At 47.2% G+C, this 15,806-nt stretch overlaps 1 protein-coding gene across 1 annotated transcript in view; it reads right to left on the bottom strand.

Annotated features, from left to right (window-relative positions):
* plxna2 (plexin A2) overlaps window positions 1-15,806 on the bottom strand; it is a 171,585-nt gene that overhangs the window by 70,558 nt on the left and 85,221 nt on the right. The window contains exon 5 of the mRNA XM_084014686.1: window positions 4,072-4,172. Coding sequence (XP_083870812.1) covers window positions 4,072-4,172 — 101 coding nt within the window. The remainder of the gene's footprint in view (window positions 1-4,071; window positions 4,173-15,806) is intronic.

Below are 15,806 nucleotides of genomic sequence, written 5' to 3'. Positions count from 1 at the left end.
ACGCATTCATGTCCCATCAATGCATCTTACTAACTCGGCTTCTTCCCCCACAGTCTTGTCTCGCAGGTTTACATGGATCCCGGTCGCACCTGGATCCGGGTTATGCCTCGACAACCACTGCTACCACCATTTCAATTATTATTCCTAGTATTCAATCATACCCACAGCTTTTATTTAAATAGAGTATAGTAGTAATATGGCTCTCACCCAAAGACAGGTTCTGCCCAAGATTTCTATCCTTTAAAGGGATAACGTTGTTTTTCTTGCCATTGTCACCCCGGTGTTTTCTCATTGGGCAATGTTGGGTCCCTGTAAATTAAGAGTACGATCTTAACCTGCTATATATGAAAAAAGTCTTTGACACTCTATAAAAACATCATCTAATTGGAGTTTGGGGAAATTGGGGCTGTGGTGTCTGGTTTTAAGTGGCATTTAACAAACATATGAGAACAGCAGCATCCCTCTACAACATCATCATACATGTCTACCTCCTTTCTCTTAAACACTGGTCCACATTCCAAAATAAGAGTACTCTGTTGAAGACTTGGCAAAGTCCCAAACCCTCAAAAGTCTTGCAGCGGAGAACGTGTACCCTGTATAATGTTCTCCAAGCCAGGGTGTCAAACAAATCGTTTGGCAGCGTTTAAGCTCGTAACAACGATTTGTGACAAGTGGACAGCTGTGCCATTCAGGCTGCGGCTGCGTGGGTTGTTGCTGAAATGGATCGGAGCAGTTCAGCTGCATGCAGACTGACAGTACAATACAGTACAGTATCACAGTGTAGTAGTGATATGTTATTCTGCTCAGAGCAGACCCTCAGATGCTGACTCACTCTCTTCTGGGGCCGACTACACATAGCCCTGAGCTGTCATCCGCACAACAAAGTGGGGCTGAATTCCACTTACAGTTGAGATGAAATTCTTATGATAAATAATATTGCTTATTGGTAAACTGCTGACTTTGGCACTAGATCACAATCTCAGCCCTTGGACTGAAGTCCAGACTAATCCTGACAAATCAAAACCAAAACCTCTCGTCTTCTCCTGGAATGTGGAGCTGAGCGGGTGGAGAGACTACAGAGTGATGCGGGCCATTTGGAGTTGGAAAAGCCTCTTTTTTGGCACGATTAGACGGCTAATCTAACGACAAAGGGGAGGGGGAGAGGCAGAGTCACCGCAGCTCCGTGTTTTCTGGATTGTGGTCAGACGGCGGCTGAGCGACCCGTTCACGGGACCGCGACTGAAGAGCCGCCGGAGATGATGAGCTCTCCTTTGAGCCGCCATCGAAACGCTGCTCGGTCTTGCGGGCCGATGAGTGTGCCGCATCAAACGCTCGAGCCCTCTCTCCTTCTCTTCCTCTCATTCTTATCCCCTCTCTCGTTCCCCCCCTATCTCATGCAGTAAGTGGATGCCTAGCAGCTGCTGGTAATTAAAGGACTTTAGAGTCTCACACCACGCTGAATCAGAGGGAGAAGAAAGATGGAGAAGACAGAGACGCCACTCCTGACCAGCTCACCGTCTCCCTCGCATTCTTTCCCTCTCCTCATCATGGCGAACCGAGCTAATGTCCTCCTATGTTCCTAATTAGCCACCTTGGAATGCGGCACTTCAATGAGCGTGCGACGCACAAACATAAAGAGGAAGGGGAGGGGGGCACAGTGTTGGAGGAAGAGAAAAGAGGATGGATATTGTGGATGGCAGCTGTAGGAGGAGGGGGGGGGGGGGGGGTGATCAAAGCAAAGGGTGTTTATGTGTGGCAAGCCAGCCATCTCTGGAGTGTGGAAGAGCTTATTCCAGAGGGACGAGTGTCTAAATGGGAGAAAGCAGCAGCAGTGAGCCGCGCTGAGCTGAGAGGAGATGAGTGGCGTAGCTTAGATGCTAGCGGAGAGGGAGGTGTACGCAAAAACGTGGGAAAGGGGGGGAAGACTATTTTTTTTTTTTTCATAAAATCGAGGATGGCTTAGGGATGGATGATGAAGGAGGGACGGAATGGAGGGAGAAGGGGCAGAAGGAAGCGGCAGCGATCACAGCTGTGGGTGGCACCGCGACTGGCAAGAGATTTGATTTGGGTTGAGTGGGATGAGAGGAACTCTTCTCGAGAAGGGTGCAGCTGCTTTTCTTCAGCAGTATTCCACAGATACTACTGCTGCTTCTACTACTACTACTAATAATAATAATACTTATAAGACCACCCGACCACCCCTGAATCTTCAGCATCATATCATAGCTGCTTCCCCCGTTAGATGACATGTTCTTTTAGATAAATGGTTCAGTCTTTTCTGATCCATCTGTACCCTGAAATGATTTTATCAGCCACGATTTAAAGAGGGAGGTGATATGCAAAATGGGACATGGTCTGGATTTGAAGCAGGGATTACACCCCAGACCCCCCAGCTCCTCTTATGCTTATTTATGGTAGAGGCATGTAATTGGGAATGGCAGCATAACGTGTGCTTTGTCTACAGTAGAGCTAAAGCCACCAAGGTCAAGGTGTATTCAAAAAAATGTTTCTTTCAGATGTTATTGCATCTTTTCTTTTCGTTTTTTAAAACTGTTTTTGCCCTCTGTTTATTGAAAATGCACATATCACATGCAGCAAGTGGAGGCCAACTACTCTTCCTTTAACTTCTTCTCCTCCCTGCAGTAACTCAGCCAGAGCTGACAGGGGTCCCGCCACACTCGTTGAGGGGTCAGGGCAGAGAAAGGGGGTATTAGGACCAGAGACAGGTGGCATGAGGGTCCGCTGTGTTGAGAGAACAGATGGCTGATCTGACGTGAATCGGGGTGCTGACCTTCTCTCCCCCCCACGGTACAGTACACCGGTCCACACAAGTGTTTGTGCATGTACACCAAAAATCAAACCCTGCATGCACGCACACGAGCCCTCACACACACACACACACACACACACACACACACACACACACACTCAAGAAAAGCATTTGCTCCTCCAACAGCTGTTCCCTCCTCACAGCTGCTTCACCACAGCGGCTTGAAACGAAAAGCCAAAAAAATGACTTTTTACCACCACAAACACAAAGTGGATTAGAATCCCTCCTAAACTGAATTATTACTCACCACCCCTACAAAAAAAAAAAGCATATGATTAACAGCTGAGCACGGAGGCTAATGTTGTGGTAAACGATCCCTGTGTGAAGGCATGCAGACTGCAGAGAAAACAGAGCGCCAGCCAGCCCCTCCCGCCCCGCCGCTGGAACATGCTGAATTACCTTGTCGCTAGGCAATTATTTGTCCTGTCCCAGCTTTGGAGTGATGTAAATTACTTTAAGTGCACTTTGCAGGGGCCGCCATCACGATAATGATGATTGCGGCGGGGCTCTGACAAACACAAATATTCAGCTATACCTTTAGAGAGGGGCTGCATTCAGGAGGGGGCTGTGAGTGAGGAGACGTGGTGGCTAAGAAGAAACTCAGACTGATGAGAGCGTGCTTGAGAAACAAAGAGGGAGAGATGAAGACGGAGCTGAATGTCTTTCCGGGCTTCTCTCGCAGTGCCATCATTCCATCTAACCGCTGGAAGTTCAGCTTACAGCTGAATATCACAACGAACGGCCGATACCAAAAGTACAATAACTATACATTATTTATCTGTTTTCCCCTTCTGTTTGGCTTTCTAGAAGTTGGTCCTGTTGCAGTAATGCTTCACTTCCAGCAGGTGTCACTCATGGCTTCCATGCATATTCTTATGGCTGCTGCAAATATCCACTAAATTGCCTGCAGACACACACACAGCAAATGTCGTTTGGCTTCAGCAGATGTCCGTTAAACATGCTAAGAAGCTCAGCAGAATGCATGTATGATAATTGTATGCAGCAGAGCTGGACTCCTTCCCGGTCTGTTATTGTTGTTGTTACTGTTGTACCGAATGGCGTCATTTCCTATTAATATCAAGTCATGTTAGAACAGGGCACCAGTCACGAATAGCTCTATTTCCAGACAGAACGTCTCCTATCCTCCAAACTCGTTCCCGGGTTATTTTGGAAGATGTCTCCTAAAAACCTGGACATAAAGCATGTGGGAAGTGACCGGATGATGAGTGAAGGGTACTCACATATTATGCAGGACACACCAGCCACAGTGTGGGTCCCCGGAGCTCAAACACTCTCCACAGGTCCCGTACTGCTCACATGACTCGATGGGAACTTGGGTAACCTGAAAGCACATGAAGACACACACATCACAAGATGCACACAAGGGAAAGCCCATTTCGTCACACACCAACATATCTTCATCAGAAACAAACCTCCTCATTCAATGGCAGCATTCCTAATCGGATCATTCTATGTTACACCAGTTTCTACATGATTCCTCCTCCCTACGACATTTCAACAACGTCGATGCTTTACGTTGGCCAGATGTGTGTGACAGTGTGAGACGTCAACTGCACAGGCAACTGTTGCCTTTATCTTAAAGCCAGAGGAACAGCAGTGAGCAGGTGGGATCAGTTGGCCAGAGAAAGCTGTTGCTCCGCCATCAATGGAGTCTTGTCTGCACCGGGGGCATCTGTTCACCTGGGTGGAGCCTGAACAAACACCTACACATGGAGGAGTAATGACAGATGCTCAAAGATCACAAAAAAAGGAATCATTTAGAATGACAGGGCAATTTTTCACCCGCTTGTGTCAACTTTATCCGAAAAGAAACTGCTATTAACATTAATGGTATCTTCCCCCCTGAGCTTGTGTTAAAAGCGAACAAATGACTGTGGCGTAACTGTAAGACTAAATAGTAATTATTAACGTCGCACCATAACGGGTTTTCCGAAATGAATGAACGGGGTGGAGAACGTGTTGAAAGTGTCAACAGAGAAGAATTTGAGTCAGCAGTTTCAGCGCAAAAGCAAACACACTCCACACCCGCGATGACTCGGCGCTAATCCACGCGGGGCCTTCGCACCGAACAAAAGCCCACGTTACCCTTCCACAAACACGGGGTTGAGAGATGACATTGTGTTGCGACAATGCAATAGAGAGGCACTAAGAATCACACATCTCAGCAAGCAAACCGCTGAGTGTCAGCTGAGTTGTTGTGATCCGCACGCTGGGACACTTTTCACCTGCTGCATAACATGCTCTCATCCTTCTGTCAGTCATGTATTATGAGTGTGTGTGTGTGTGTGTATGTGTCTGAGAATCTAGCTGTGTGTCTGTCTGTATGCTCGGCCACATGGCCCTCAGTCTGTCTGTGCAATCTGGAGGTCAGAGTGTGTGTGTGCTGCCCCAGTCACACCTGCATCTTGCCGTGTCAGCAACACACACACACACACACCAAAAATGAGCATCACGATGATGACCGGAGGCCTGAGAAGAGGAGCCACACTCTGACACCGATTCATTTTCAGTTCTGTCTTGTCTTTCAATTTCTTAGCAATCCATCCCTTGATGGATAACGACAGCGCAGTCTGACAGCGTTCAGCTCCAGACCGCAGATCATTTGGGGGGGGTAGGGGTTGGGGGGTGGCGGCGAGTGAAGATAAACAACACATTTTAAGTGTTTTCTGGAACTTCCGTGCAAATTGCCCACCACTGGGTGATATTAAATGCCGCGAGCACCGCGGGCTGGAATTAACAGTCAGCTATAGGAGGAGATAACAGCTGGCTGTCCCTCAAAGGCTTTTCTTGATTGCGATGTATCGCATTAAAGAAAACAGCTGACAGCAACATTTGTAACATGCGCCCTATTATTTCCCAGCCTACGAAGAGCTGTCAGTTAAACAGCAGAATGCTGCAGGGATGAGTCCTAAAACGATTTCACATTTTTTGCAGTTTTGGTAACTGTCACGAAATCAGTGTTTTTTTTAAATGGGTCTTTTGGTTTAGATGCCTTCAGCTTAGTGCTGGTAACGTAAAGTCATGCGTTTATAGTCTGACGTTAGCTTTTTACTTCTGGCAATATCATTCACGCTCCAAAAATCATAGTGGTGTTGATTTGTGAAGATCACAGACCTCATTTTCTGCAATAATTCACAGTCCAGTAGAATAACAACCCGTTGGCTTTTTGTTAAGGGGAACCAGTGCTTACAGGTCTCACAATATATATAACTATATACACACACACACTTATATATATTGTTTTGTCTTGCTCCTCAAAAGCTCAATAACCCACCTGCTGGTCCTAAACCCTGCGGCAACAGAGAGACGGGCCGACAGGACAAAGAAAGCCATTGACACGGTGGGACATCGACAGTCCCTGCACTGTGTGGCGGCTCCGCCATGGACACTCCTGTTAGATTAACCCCCTGTCACCTCAACAAACTCAACGTGTGTGTGTGTGTGTGTTTGTGTGTGTGTCTCGTCTAGCTTCAGGACAAACAGGTGGCATGCTGTAATGAGCTGCAGACGGGGTCACATCAGCAGCAGAAGCTGCAACTGATGACAAACAAGCCCACCAGGAACGGGACTCGGATGGGGGGGGGCTGTTAACTCAGCCTTTGAGCGGGTCTCAAAGTGAAGCCCTCTTAGCCCCTGAAGAGGTTTCAGATCCCCCAAAACAGTTGCCAGGCTGGTGAAAAACTTTGTACGAGTATTAACTTTCACTGAGGCCCGGCTCCATGAAAGGGTTACAGTGTAGAGACAGCTGTCAGCAGGGGGGGGGGGGGGTCCTTACGGAGCGGACAGACAGACAGACAGACAGACACAGCCTGCTGTCAGCCGATACCGATTGAAACACAAAAAGGTGTGTGTGTGTGTGTGTGGGATAAGAGATAAATTGTGCACACCTATGTGCTGTGTATACTGCATGTGTGTGTGTGTGTGTGCATTGATGTCTGGACCAGCGTGGGCCAGTAGTGGAGGTGAGGGGTTGCGGGGGGGGATCACAGCAGCTGTTGCCCAGCACACGCTACAGTCACTCAACACAGCGGGGGCTGCACAATGAAGCCCCTTCTCCCACTGTGTGTGCATGCGCGCTGCGTGTGTGTTTGGAGACACACATGCACAGCGCCACAACACATGTGGACGTCCTGCGTTTTCAAGGGGGGACAAAAGAGCTGATATTGCCTCCGACTTCGTCTGCCGTAGCGAACACATCGCTGCAGCACCACCCGAGGTCGACGGAGCTCCGTCGGTGCTCTGGTGAATGGAGGTGCTCCTGCTTAAGTTGGGGGGGTATTCAACCAGAGAGGCTACAGTGGAGTCACATACTGGAGCGACCTGGGTGACTGACTGACAGCTGCGGGTTAAAACAACAGCTTCCTCCCTCTCAAAGGCTGGCGCTATAAAGGCTTCAGCTTCTATTATTCCTGCCAGCCGTCACTAAATCAGGGGAGTCCTCTCCGTTACTGAAACCTATAGCTGGGGAATTTGGCACTAGTATGAAACCCTCGGCCCTTAAACAAGATTTGTTATGCTTTATGTTAGAACGTAACATGATTTCTGTGTGATTTAAGTCATAGTGAAATGAAATATACACTTTCCCCAGAATACTTTTACATCAGATCTCTGACATTTATCTTCCTGTAAAATGGTTTCGAATATAAAATGCTCAATCCTGCCCTCAGATGGCATTTACAAAAAAATAAATAATCCAATTAAATGAGACTCTGGGCGACTAGCTTGACACACCAGTTGTGTAATATTGCACTTCGCCATTTCAGGATCATAGCAGCTGACACAGCGATATGAATATTGCTCAAATATTCTGTTCACTCTCAATCCAACCTGGTACCTGTTGCTGCCATTTGGGGCCACGGACAAGACAATTTTATCGTGTAACTTTATAAGAGCTAAAGGGGTGAGTATTGCACTATAAACGCACTACTTTAAAGACTACCTTCTTAGCATTTAAAGAAAAAAAAGCCCAGTGGATAAGATTGTATCTGCACATATGTCCTGCCATTATTTCTGTCCACCTGTGAATGGTGGCTCCACTTCAGGTCGGCTGCTCTGAGACACAGCCACGCTCACTGCATCTCCTTGACGGATGGGGGCATAGGGCAGGATAGGAAAATAAGATGAGTAAAAACAGAGACTAAAGGGGGGGATAAAAGGAGGGCAGGGCAGAGTGGAAACGGCCCATTGCTTTGTGTTCTGATGAGACCCGATGGTCTCTGTGGTGCCAGATGTGCCTCGCCGTGCTGAGCGGGAACGAAAAGCAGCAGAAAGAGAAAAAAAAAAAACCCACCGTCACCAGTAATTCAGGGGAAGCTATTTTGCAAGCTGTTGCCAAGGCAACAAGGCCTGGCTGTGACCTCAGACACAACCCCACATCCACCGCCGCTCCCCTCCAACCCGCGGAACCTTCAGCCGTGCACGGTAAACAGCTGGCACCTCTGGGACTTCCTGTCACCTACACCTCCTTTTAAACATATATAGACACACACACACACACACACGGCTCCCCTACACCCTATCCATTTTTAATGAGAGTTAGCCAGGCTACCACGTCACTGGAATGAGCCACATCGATCATCAACACAATACCCATTCCAACAGAGAGAGAGAGAGACAGAGAGGGGAATGCATTGGGGGGGGGGGGGGATGAATGTGTGTGTGTGTGTGTGTGTGTGTGTGTGTTTGAGTGGGCTTAATGGCACAATAGCACAGCACATACTTGCCGCTGATTGAATGAAAAGCGGTGGAATCTACATGGCCCTGAGTGTCTTGGCCCCACTGTGTTCAGGCAGCCAGTGTTTCCTGCAGGCTAACTACTCAAGGACGGCTGAACCACTTCCCAGAGCGGCCACTCTTTAATCTGCTCTCATAATCCCACTGAGGTTCTTCCTAGGGACAGCAGCCACATCTCTCCCTTCCCCTCTCTCTCTTCCTCAACGCACAAAATCCCTCCACTCTACTCTCTAAGACCCAAACAAATCCGCTCTGTAATATTGTGGCAGAGCCATCTCATCCAGCTTGTTGACATCCACCCATAAGCAATAGCGCGGCTTGCATCTGCATGGAAAGCAATCCAACCTCTCTGACTTTGTTTCACAGGAATTCCCGACACTGAAAAGTGAGAGAAAAATTACTTTTCTGGGTGTTTTTTTTTTTGCAGTCTGGGATCAGCGAGCGGTTTCAGCCGTATCATCAATATTCACCCTGAGCCCGGCTGGCCCTGAGCAGAGAGGTGAGGGGTTCTGTTGAAATGTTGTGGCTGGTCCAAGGATAATCAGGCCTCAAGACTTGCAATTACAACCACGCTGATTAAGGACGGGGGAGGGGCATGGGTGTGTGGTTTGTTGTGGGTGCACGGGGCGCTGATCCCTAGGAGGCCTTGAGTGGACTGTGCAAAGACACCACAACAGCTGGGAGCTTTGATGAGGGCTTAAAACCCACATTCCAAGAGCAAACGTGCAAAAGTAATTAATTGCAACCACATGCGCGCATAATGGCTTCACGTAAAAAAAAAAAGACGACCTTTATCCCCGGCTTGCTGCTGTTCCCCGCTTAAAGGCAAATAGCTTTTAGAATAGCTTTTTTGTTGTTCTTACACACAGAGTTTTGTGTAGAAATACGCCATATTGATTTTTCCTTACTGTATAACTTTTATTAAAGAACTGTCTACGGGACTAAAGCAGGATGGGTTGTGGATAAATGGGAGTTAGGCGAATTCAATGGGAGATACACTACCACTGTGTGTTTTTCTGAAGGTCAGACCCTTTTTCACCGAGGAGGGTTTTGTTTTTTTTAGAATAACTGATTTTAAAGTACAGGAGGATAGCATTTGGAGCAGATATTATTCATTGATTTTAAAGAGGCTAAACCTTGAAGCGATGGGGGAAAAAGCAAAGGCAAAATGAAATGATACAGCTCGCCTCAGCTCATCTACAAACAGCCATCTCGCATAGTCCAAAAAAAAATGATTTGCATTGAAAATGGGAGCTTTTAACCTTTATTGTCACAGCCGGCCCTCTCAGCCATCTTTTCCCTTTGGTTCTCTCTATCTATTCACCAACACAAAGGGAAGACACACAGGGAGGCACACACATGCACACATTCATTTTGTTTATTGGATTTGGCCTGAGCTCCTAGATTTGGGTCAATTGAAAACAGCAACAGCACCACACAGACTGGGTTTAAAGGCAGAATGAAGGGGGGGGGGGGGGGCTACACTAACTCTCTCTGAATTGATACTAGACTATGGTGGATATCCAGCCATCACAGTTTGATCAAGCAGAACTGCTGTTTTCCAAATCCCCAACGGTAGGCCAACAACACCTCCCTCCCCTCCACCCCATATTTGGGCATCACCCCCCGACGTACCCCCTCGGTCCCGGGCAGACCCGGTCCCTGGCAGCTCATCAGAAGTAACAGACTGGTGGGAGAGAAACAGCCAGAGCAGGGAAAGAGGGCGACGAACAGGTCAGGCGTATGCCTTCTGACCGCAGTTTGAACCCCGAAGCCGACCGGCCGTTACGTGTTAACGCCGACCCTGCAGCGATAACTGCATATCTAATAATGCATGTCAATGTTTTCTCTTGTGATGAACAGTCATTGGTGTGGTGTCTGCAGTGTTTCCCAATCATCTTCTGTGGGCTTCTGTCAGCGGCGCTTATGTGTTTCTCTGTCCAGATTTGTTGTTGCTCAGGCAAACATCCAAGCTCCTCTTCTCATTTCAAATGACACGGCACTACTGCTCGGGCAGCAAAGCCACAGACATGGCCTCGGATTACAGGACTGACGGACAACTGCTTGGAGTGAAGACAAAGTGGCAGGATGGGTAACGAGGAAGATGGAGGATGGGGGCTGTCCTTCTCCTAAATCTCTGGTTGTGTGTGTTAGTTTAGCTTTTGCAGACTAGAGGGAGGAGTCACAGGGGGGATGCGAGGCAGCGGAGGGAGCGAGAGCATAGAAATAATGGAGTCAGGGAATCGACCAGTGAGGAGGATGAAAAAATCCAACCAGTCGATACAGCTAGGAGTATATCAATTATGTATGGCTTCAATCCTCTTTTTTTGGGCAAAGGAGAGCAGGGGAGGAGGTTAGACTGAAAAGTGGGTGTGCTTGTGTGTTATTTGATTGTGTGTTTGTGTGTGTGTGTGCTTTGGATGTGCTCAAATTGCAGACCACTGAAGCCCTCAGACAGCTTTAAAATGCCCCCGACACTGCTCAATACCTTCCATCAAAAACAACGTTCATTAAGGAAGTGTGGAGAGACATCTGAATCTCAGCTACGTGTCTTTGTCATCAAACACACACACAAACCATCAATTTGCTTAGACTCAAAAATACTTTACCCCTTTCCTTCCACTCTCTTGTACATATAGATGTTAAGAAGAATAATAGTGGTCCCCCCCCCCCCCCCCCCCACACACTCTCCCGTGTTCGCTCCCCTTCGCCGGCTCCCAGTCGAGGTGGCCTCTCTGCTCAGTAATTCAGTCAGGAGGCTAAGGGGAGGAAATTACATCCATGCTGCCTGACCACTTTGAACTCTCAGTCCCCCCCCCCCCCCCTCCACCCCCTCAGTGGCAACTGGTTTAAAACACTGACATTTAAACAGGGGGCTGTGAAGGCGTTTGGTAAATGCGTATGTGCACTCATGTGTGAGGGCAGCGTATATACAGTGATGTCACATTCTGGTTTGGTATGCTTAAATTAGATCCAACCTTATTTTAATATCTCAACTCCACTCAAATTATACTAATTACCTTAACACATTAAATGCCTCTTTTTGGTACTTTAATGCAGGTTAAAAGAATGCTTTTCTTAGTCATTTGTATGTGTAAATTATTTGAAAGTAAGCACTTTTTGCATATTACATACTGCAAACGGAGCCTGTGAATGGGAGTCTTGTTTTGTTTTTTTTTAATCACAATGTATTACCTTGCTTACAGTATATGCAATATATCGCAACATATTGAATCTGAAACCGTGTATCGTGACACGTATCATATCGCTACATTGTTGCTGCTGGAATGAGTCCTGAAATCTGGAAATTAATGTGCATTTTTCTACTTCCTATTCCCTCGTCTCGAAGTCAGTGGGTTTTTGGGAAGCTGCCCATCGTTAGCTTTTTATTCTGCTGATAGTATTTCCACTTAAAAAACTCATAAAAAGGTGTTAATTAGATAAGGATGATCTTGCAGAACAAAAGGTGTGACTATAATAAATGTGTGCTTGTGACAGAGTTTCATTTCTGCAATAATGAAAATCCTATTGGGGAAGAATCACTGCAATTCTATCTTCCTTGGGGGGGGGGGGGGGGGGGGGGGGGTTGGGCGACAAAAACACATCATCTCTGCAGCACTCTATACATAGCCCTAGCATAGGGTTTCTGTAAAGTAGCCACTTCAACACTAATATGAGTCATTAACATTAGCAGTAAGTTGGGAGATCTCATCTTTTGTGAAAAGGTTTGGTTTGTGAAATAATGGAGTTCAAGTGTGCTTAACCCTCAGATGGGGAAACAGAATGCATATGAAGGCACATTAGTGAGTTTGTATATGAGAGACCCTTACAGACTCAATTAACAGCCTGTTAGTGTAAGTTACTCCTACACTTAGCGCCTTCCGTAGCTGTCGCTCCATATCTCTGGGTCAATGGTAGGCAAATGTCTGTCTGCATACCTGTCTCACTCATTATTAAAATGACTAACATCATTGTTTTCATTTAATTCAATTGAGCCTCTCTTTGACTGATTTTCTTGGCTGTCAATCTTCTTGTCTGCACCCACTTCTCCACCCACCTGTCTTGCTGTCTGTCCCTTCACTGGACCTCTTTGTCTTCCCATGTATCTCTGGCCGGTCTGTCTTATGGGCCAACGTGTCTGTGTGACTCTCAGCGGGATCCCAGACTGTCAATGCAGCCAGTAATGAGGTGTATGCTTCAGTCAGCATGTGAGGAGTTAATAAGGAAGCAGCAGAGGCCATCACACATCAACAGGCATGTGTGTGTGTGTGTGTGTGTTTGGGGAGGGTATGAAGGCTAGGGAGCCTCCCTGGCACACTTACGGATGTCTGTCGACCAACGGGGGTATTGATTTAGAGGGGAAGGCAGACAGAAATGAATTCTGATCCACAGAGGGACTCCACAGTGCATGTCGGGAGCGTGTAAGGGTTTTGTGTATGTGTGTGTGTAACAGTGTGTGTGTGTGTGTGTGTGTGTGTGTGTGTGTGTGTGTGTGTGTGTGTGTGTGTGTGTGTGTGTCACGATGTTTGTTCTCTTTGTCTCAGCGTATCTGCCAGTGTACATGATGTACATACAAATGAAGGGTTTGGTTACACCCCACTGCTCTAAGGGCTGTTGCTTGTGCATATGTGTAAGTGTGTGTGTGTGTGTGTGTGTGTGTGTGTGTGTGTGTGTGTGTGTGTGTGTGTGAGTGTCTGGATGAATGTTAGTCTGTTACATGAGAAAGAGAGACAGATAGGGAGGAGTGGCATTGATAACTAGGCTCAGGTGGTGAGGAACAACTCATCAAATCCCAAACAAGGGGGGTTTGTTACAATACCCATGTGTGTGTGTGTGTGTGTGTGTGTGTGTGTGTGTGTGTGTCGTGTGTGTGTGTGTGTGTGTGTGTGCTTTGCATGCTTCTAAGAATACATATTTGTATGTGGATCGTGCACAGAATAGTCCTCACCTGCTGTGTGTTGTGATACGTCAATGAGAGTCTACAAGTACCGAGGCTAAAGGACTCGTTCGGACCCTATAATAGAGCCTAGATAGTTCCATCCATTTCGATGCCATACATATAAAGACAGAGGCTATACGCAAACACGCTCCTGCAATAAAGACAATTATTAGATTTGCCTCTAAAGAAACTCTGTGGCGCGAGAAGGAGACAGCAAACACTGATCTCCGGCGGTGTGTCTAAAAAAGTGCCTGGTTTGTTTCCGACGGGGGGAAGAAATCAACATAATGAGCGCAAACTGCCTTTGTGTCTCACTCTCTCCGTTGTCTCTCTTCTCTCTCCACCCTCTGTCTCTTCCTCCCTCTCATCCCACGACTCTCAGACAGCTTCTTCAGTGCAGCCAAATTAACTGCTCTCCACTTGCTTTCGGAAAGTGTGAAATAAATAAGTGTTTTGCCACTGAGGGATACAAATCTTTTTTTCTTTTTTTTTCTTTTTCTTAAATCAGCTATGTCTCCGTTCAGCATGTAGGTAGCGGTGTTTGTCCACCGCAAATCTGTGTCGTGTGGTTTTTTTTTCCTCCGTCCCAAATCCCCCACACAGCCCCCACACGTCACTCTGAGGCCCTATCTATTACCGCCATGTGATACTTCTGGCTCCAAATATCCGATTTACAAGTCGGCAAGAAGGGTAATATTTCAACAGGCTGTCTGCAGACACGCTGCTTAAATCACTGGCCTTATCTAGCCTGTGCTCTTTCTAATATTTTTCCTCAAATATTGCATTAGAGATACGTTATCCGTCCCTGCACATTCATCTTCTTCCTTTAGCCGAATGTGTGTCTGAATATGTACGAGCAGACATAGATAAATGTTTGGCCTGCCAGTGTGTGTGTGCGTCCTTGCACATCAGAGGACAACCATCTTAAAGAGTGGCAGCAGGCATTTGCTCTAATATTTGTCATGCGCGGTACACTTATGTATCATTTACTCCTTACCATTAATATAGACACAGACCAAACAATGTACATATTTATCTCCACATCAACTAAAAGAGGCACAGAGGCAAACAGGGGATCTTGGGCACGCGCATCAGTAAATATGGTACTATTTGTATAATGATCATTCCTCAGAAATAGGATACCTGACAGTCCACCATCGAAAAACACATTCAAATATGCAGTAACACACACACACACACACACACACACACACACACACACACACACACACACACACACTGTACAACACTACAACCATCACTAGGGTTTGGGCTGACAGCTTTGTCAAAGTGAGCCGCAGGGGAGAGGAGAATGGCATTGTGGGATTGAGTCCTCCCATCGGACACGGCACCGACAGCAGAGAAGAAAAGGGAAGAAGAGAGAAAGAAGAAGGGGGGGAGAAGAGGGAAAAATCAGGATGTGTTGCACAACCCCAGCAAATGGAGAGAAAAGAGGGAGAGAGAGAAAGTGGAGGAAAAGGAAGAAGGAGAAATGGTTGAGCTGCCATGTGTAGCCCATCAAAACCAGCAGCTCACCGGCTGTAGCCTTGTTTACTGAAACCGGCCTTGTGAAGGACAGACAAAGAGCATATTGCAGACCTGGCAGCATGACCGCATCACACAGCAAAACACACACACACACACACACACACACACACACACACACACACACACACACACACACACAGAAGACCTCCCGAGGGTCTGCCAAACTGCAGCAAATGAACCAAGGCCCTGGTTAGAACACACACGGCAACAAATCACTATGTGCTTGGTGACAAACGCGTGTAAGATGTACGACACACATTCAGCCCTTCAGAAAGCAGCTGGTGGTGTGGCGGAGTGAGCTGTCAGCCCCTCTCAAACAGCATCAGTGGACAGAGTCCGCCAGAGACCTCTGTATGAACACCTTTACGACAGTGCTGGGACTACCCGACTCAGCGCTAAGGAGGAAGGAGGCCCACGGAAGCTAAAAGAGACAGCGAGAGTGACAGGGGCAGGGAGACTTAGAGACTCGGAGACACGGCCTCCCCCAATTACAGACCAAACATCGCATTCACTTTACTCCTCACCCGGCTCCTGACAAACCCCGCCGTAACTCCTTCAACCAGCACTCGTGTTTCTCCCTGACACTCTCTCGGCTCTAATTAGGCTTGTAAATAATTATTGCAATTAAAGCCTACAATTAGGAGGAGTAAAGCACTGCCATTAGTTTCACAATAAATGTCATGAGCATTCTGCATAGGCGCAGGGAGGAAAGAGACAAATGCGGTGCCATTATAG

This window comes from Eutrigla gurnardus, assembly GCF_963514095.1.
Source record: "Eutrigla gurnardus genome assembly, chromosome: 8".
In the NCBI taxonomy this organism is placed as follows: domain Eukaryota; kingdom Metazoa; phylum Chordata; class Actinopteri; order Perciformes; family Triglidae; genus Eutrigla; species Eutrigla gurnardus.
Note: the sequence above shows the minus strand (reverse complement) of the source record. Positions and strands in the feature narration are given on the sequence as shown.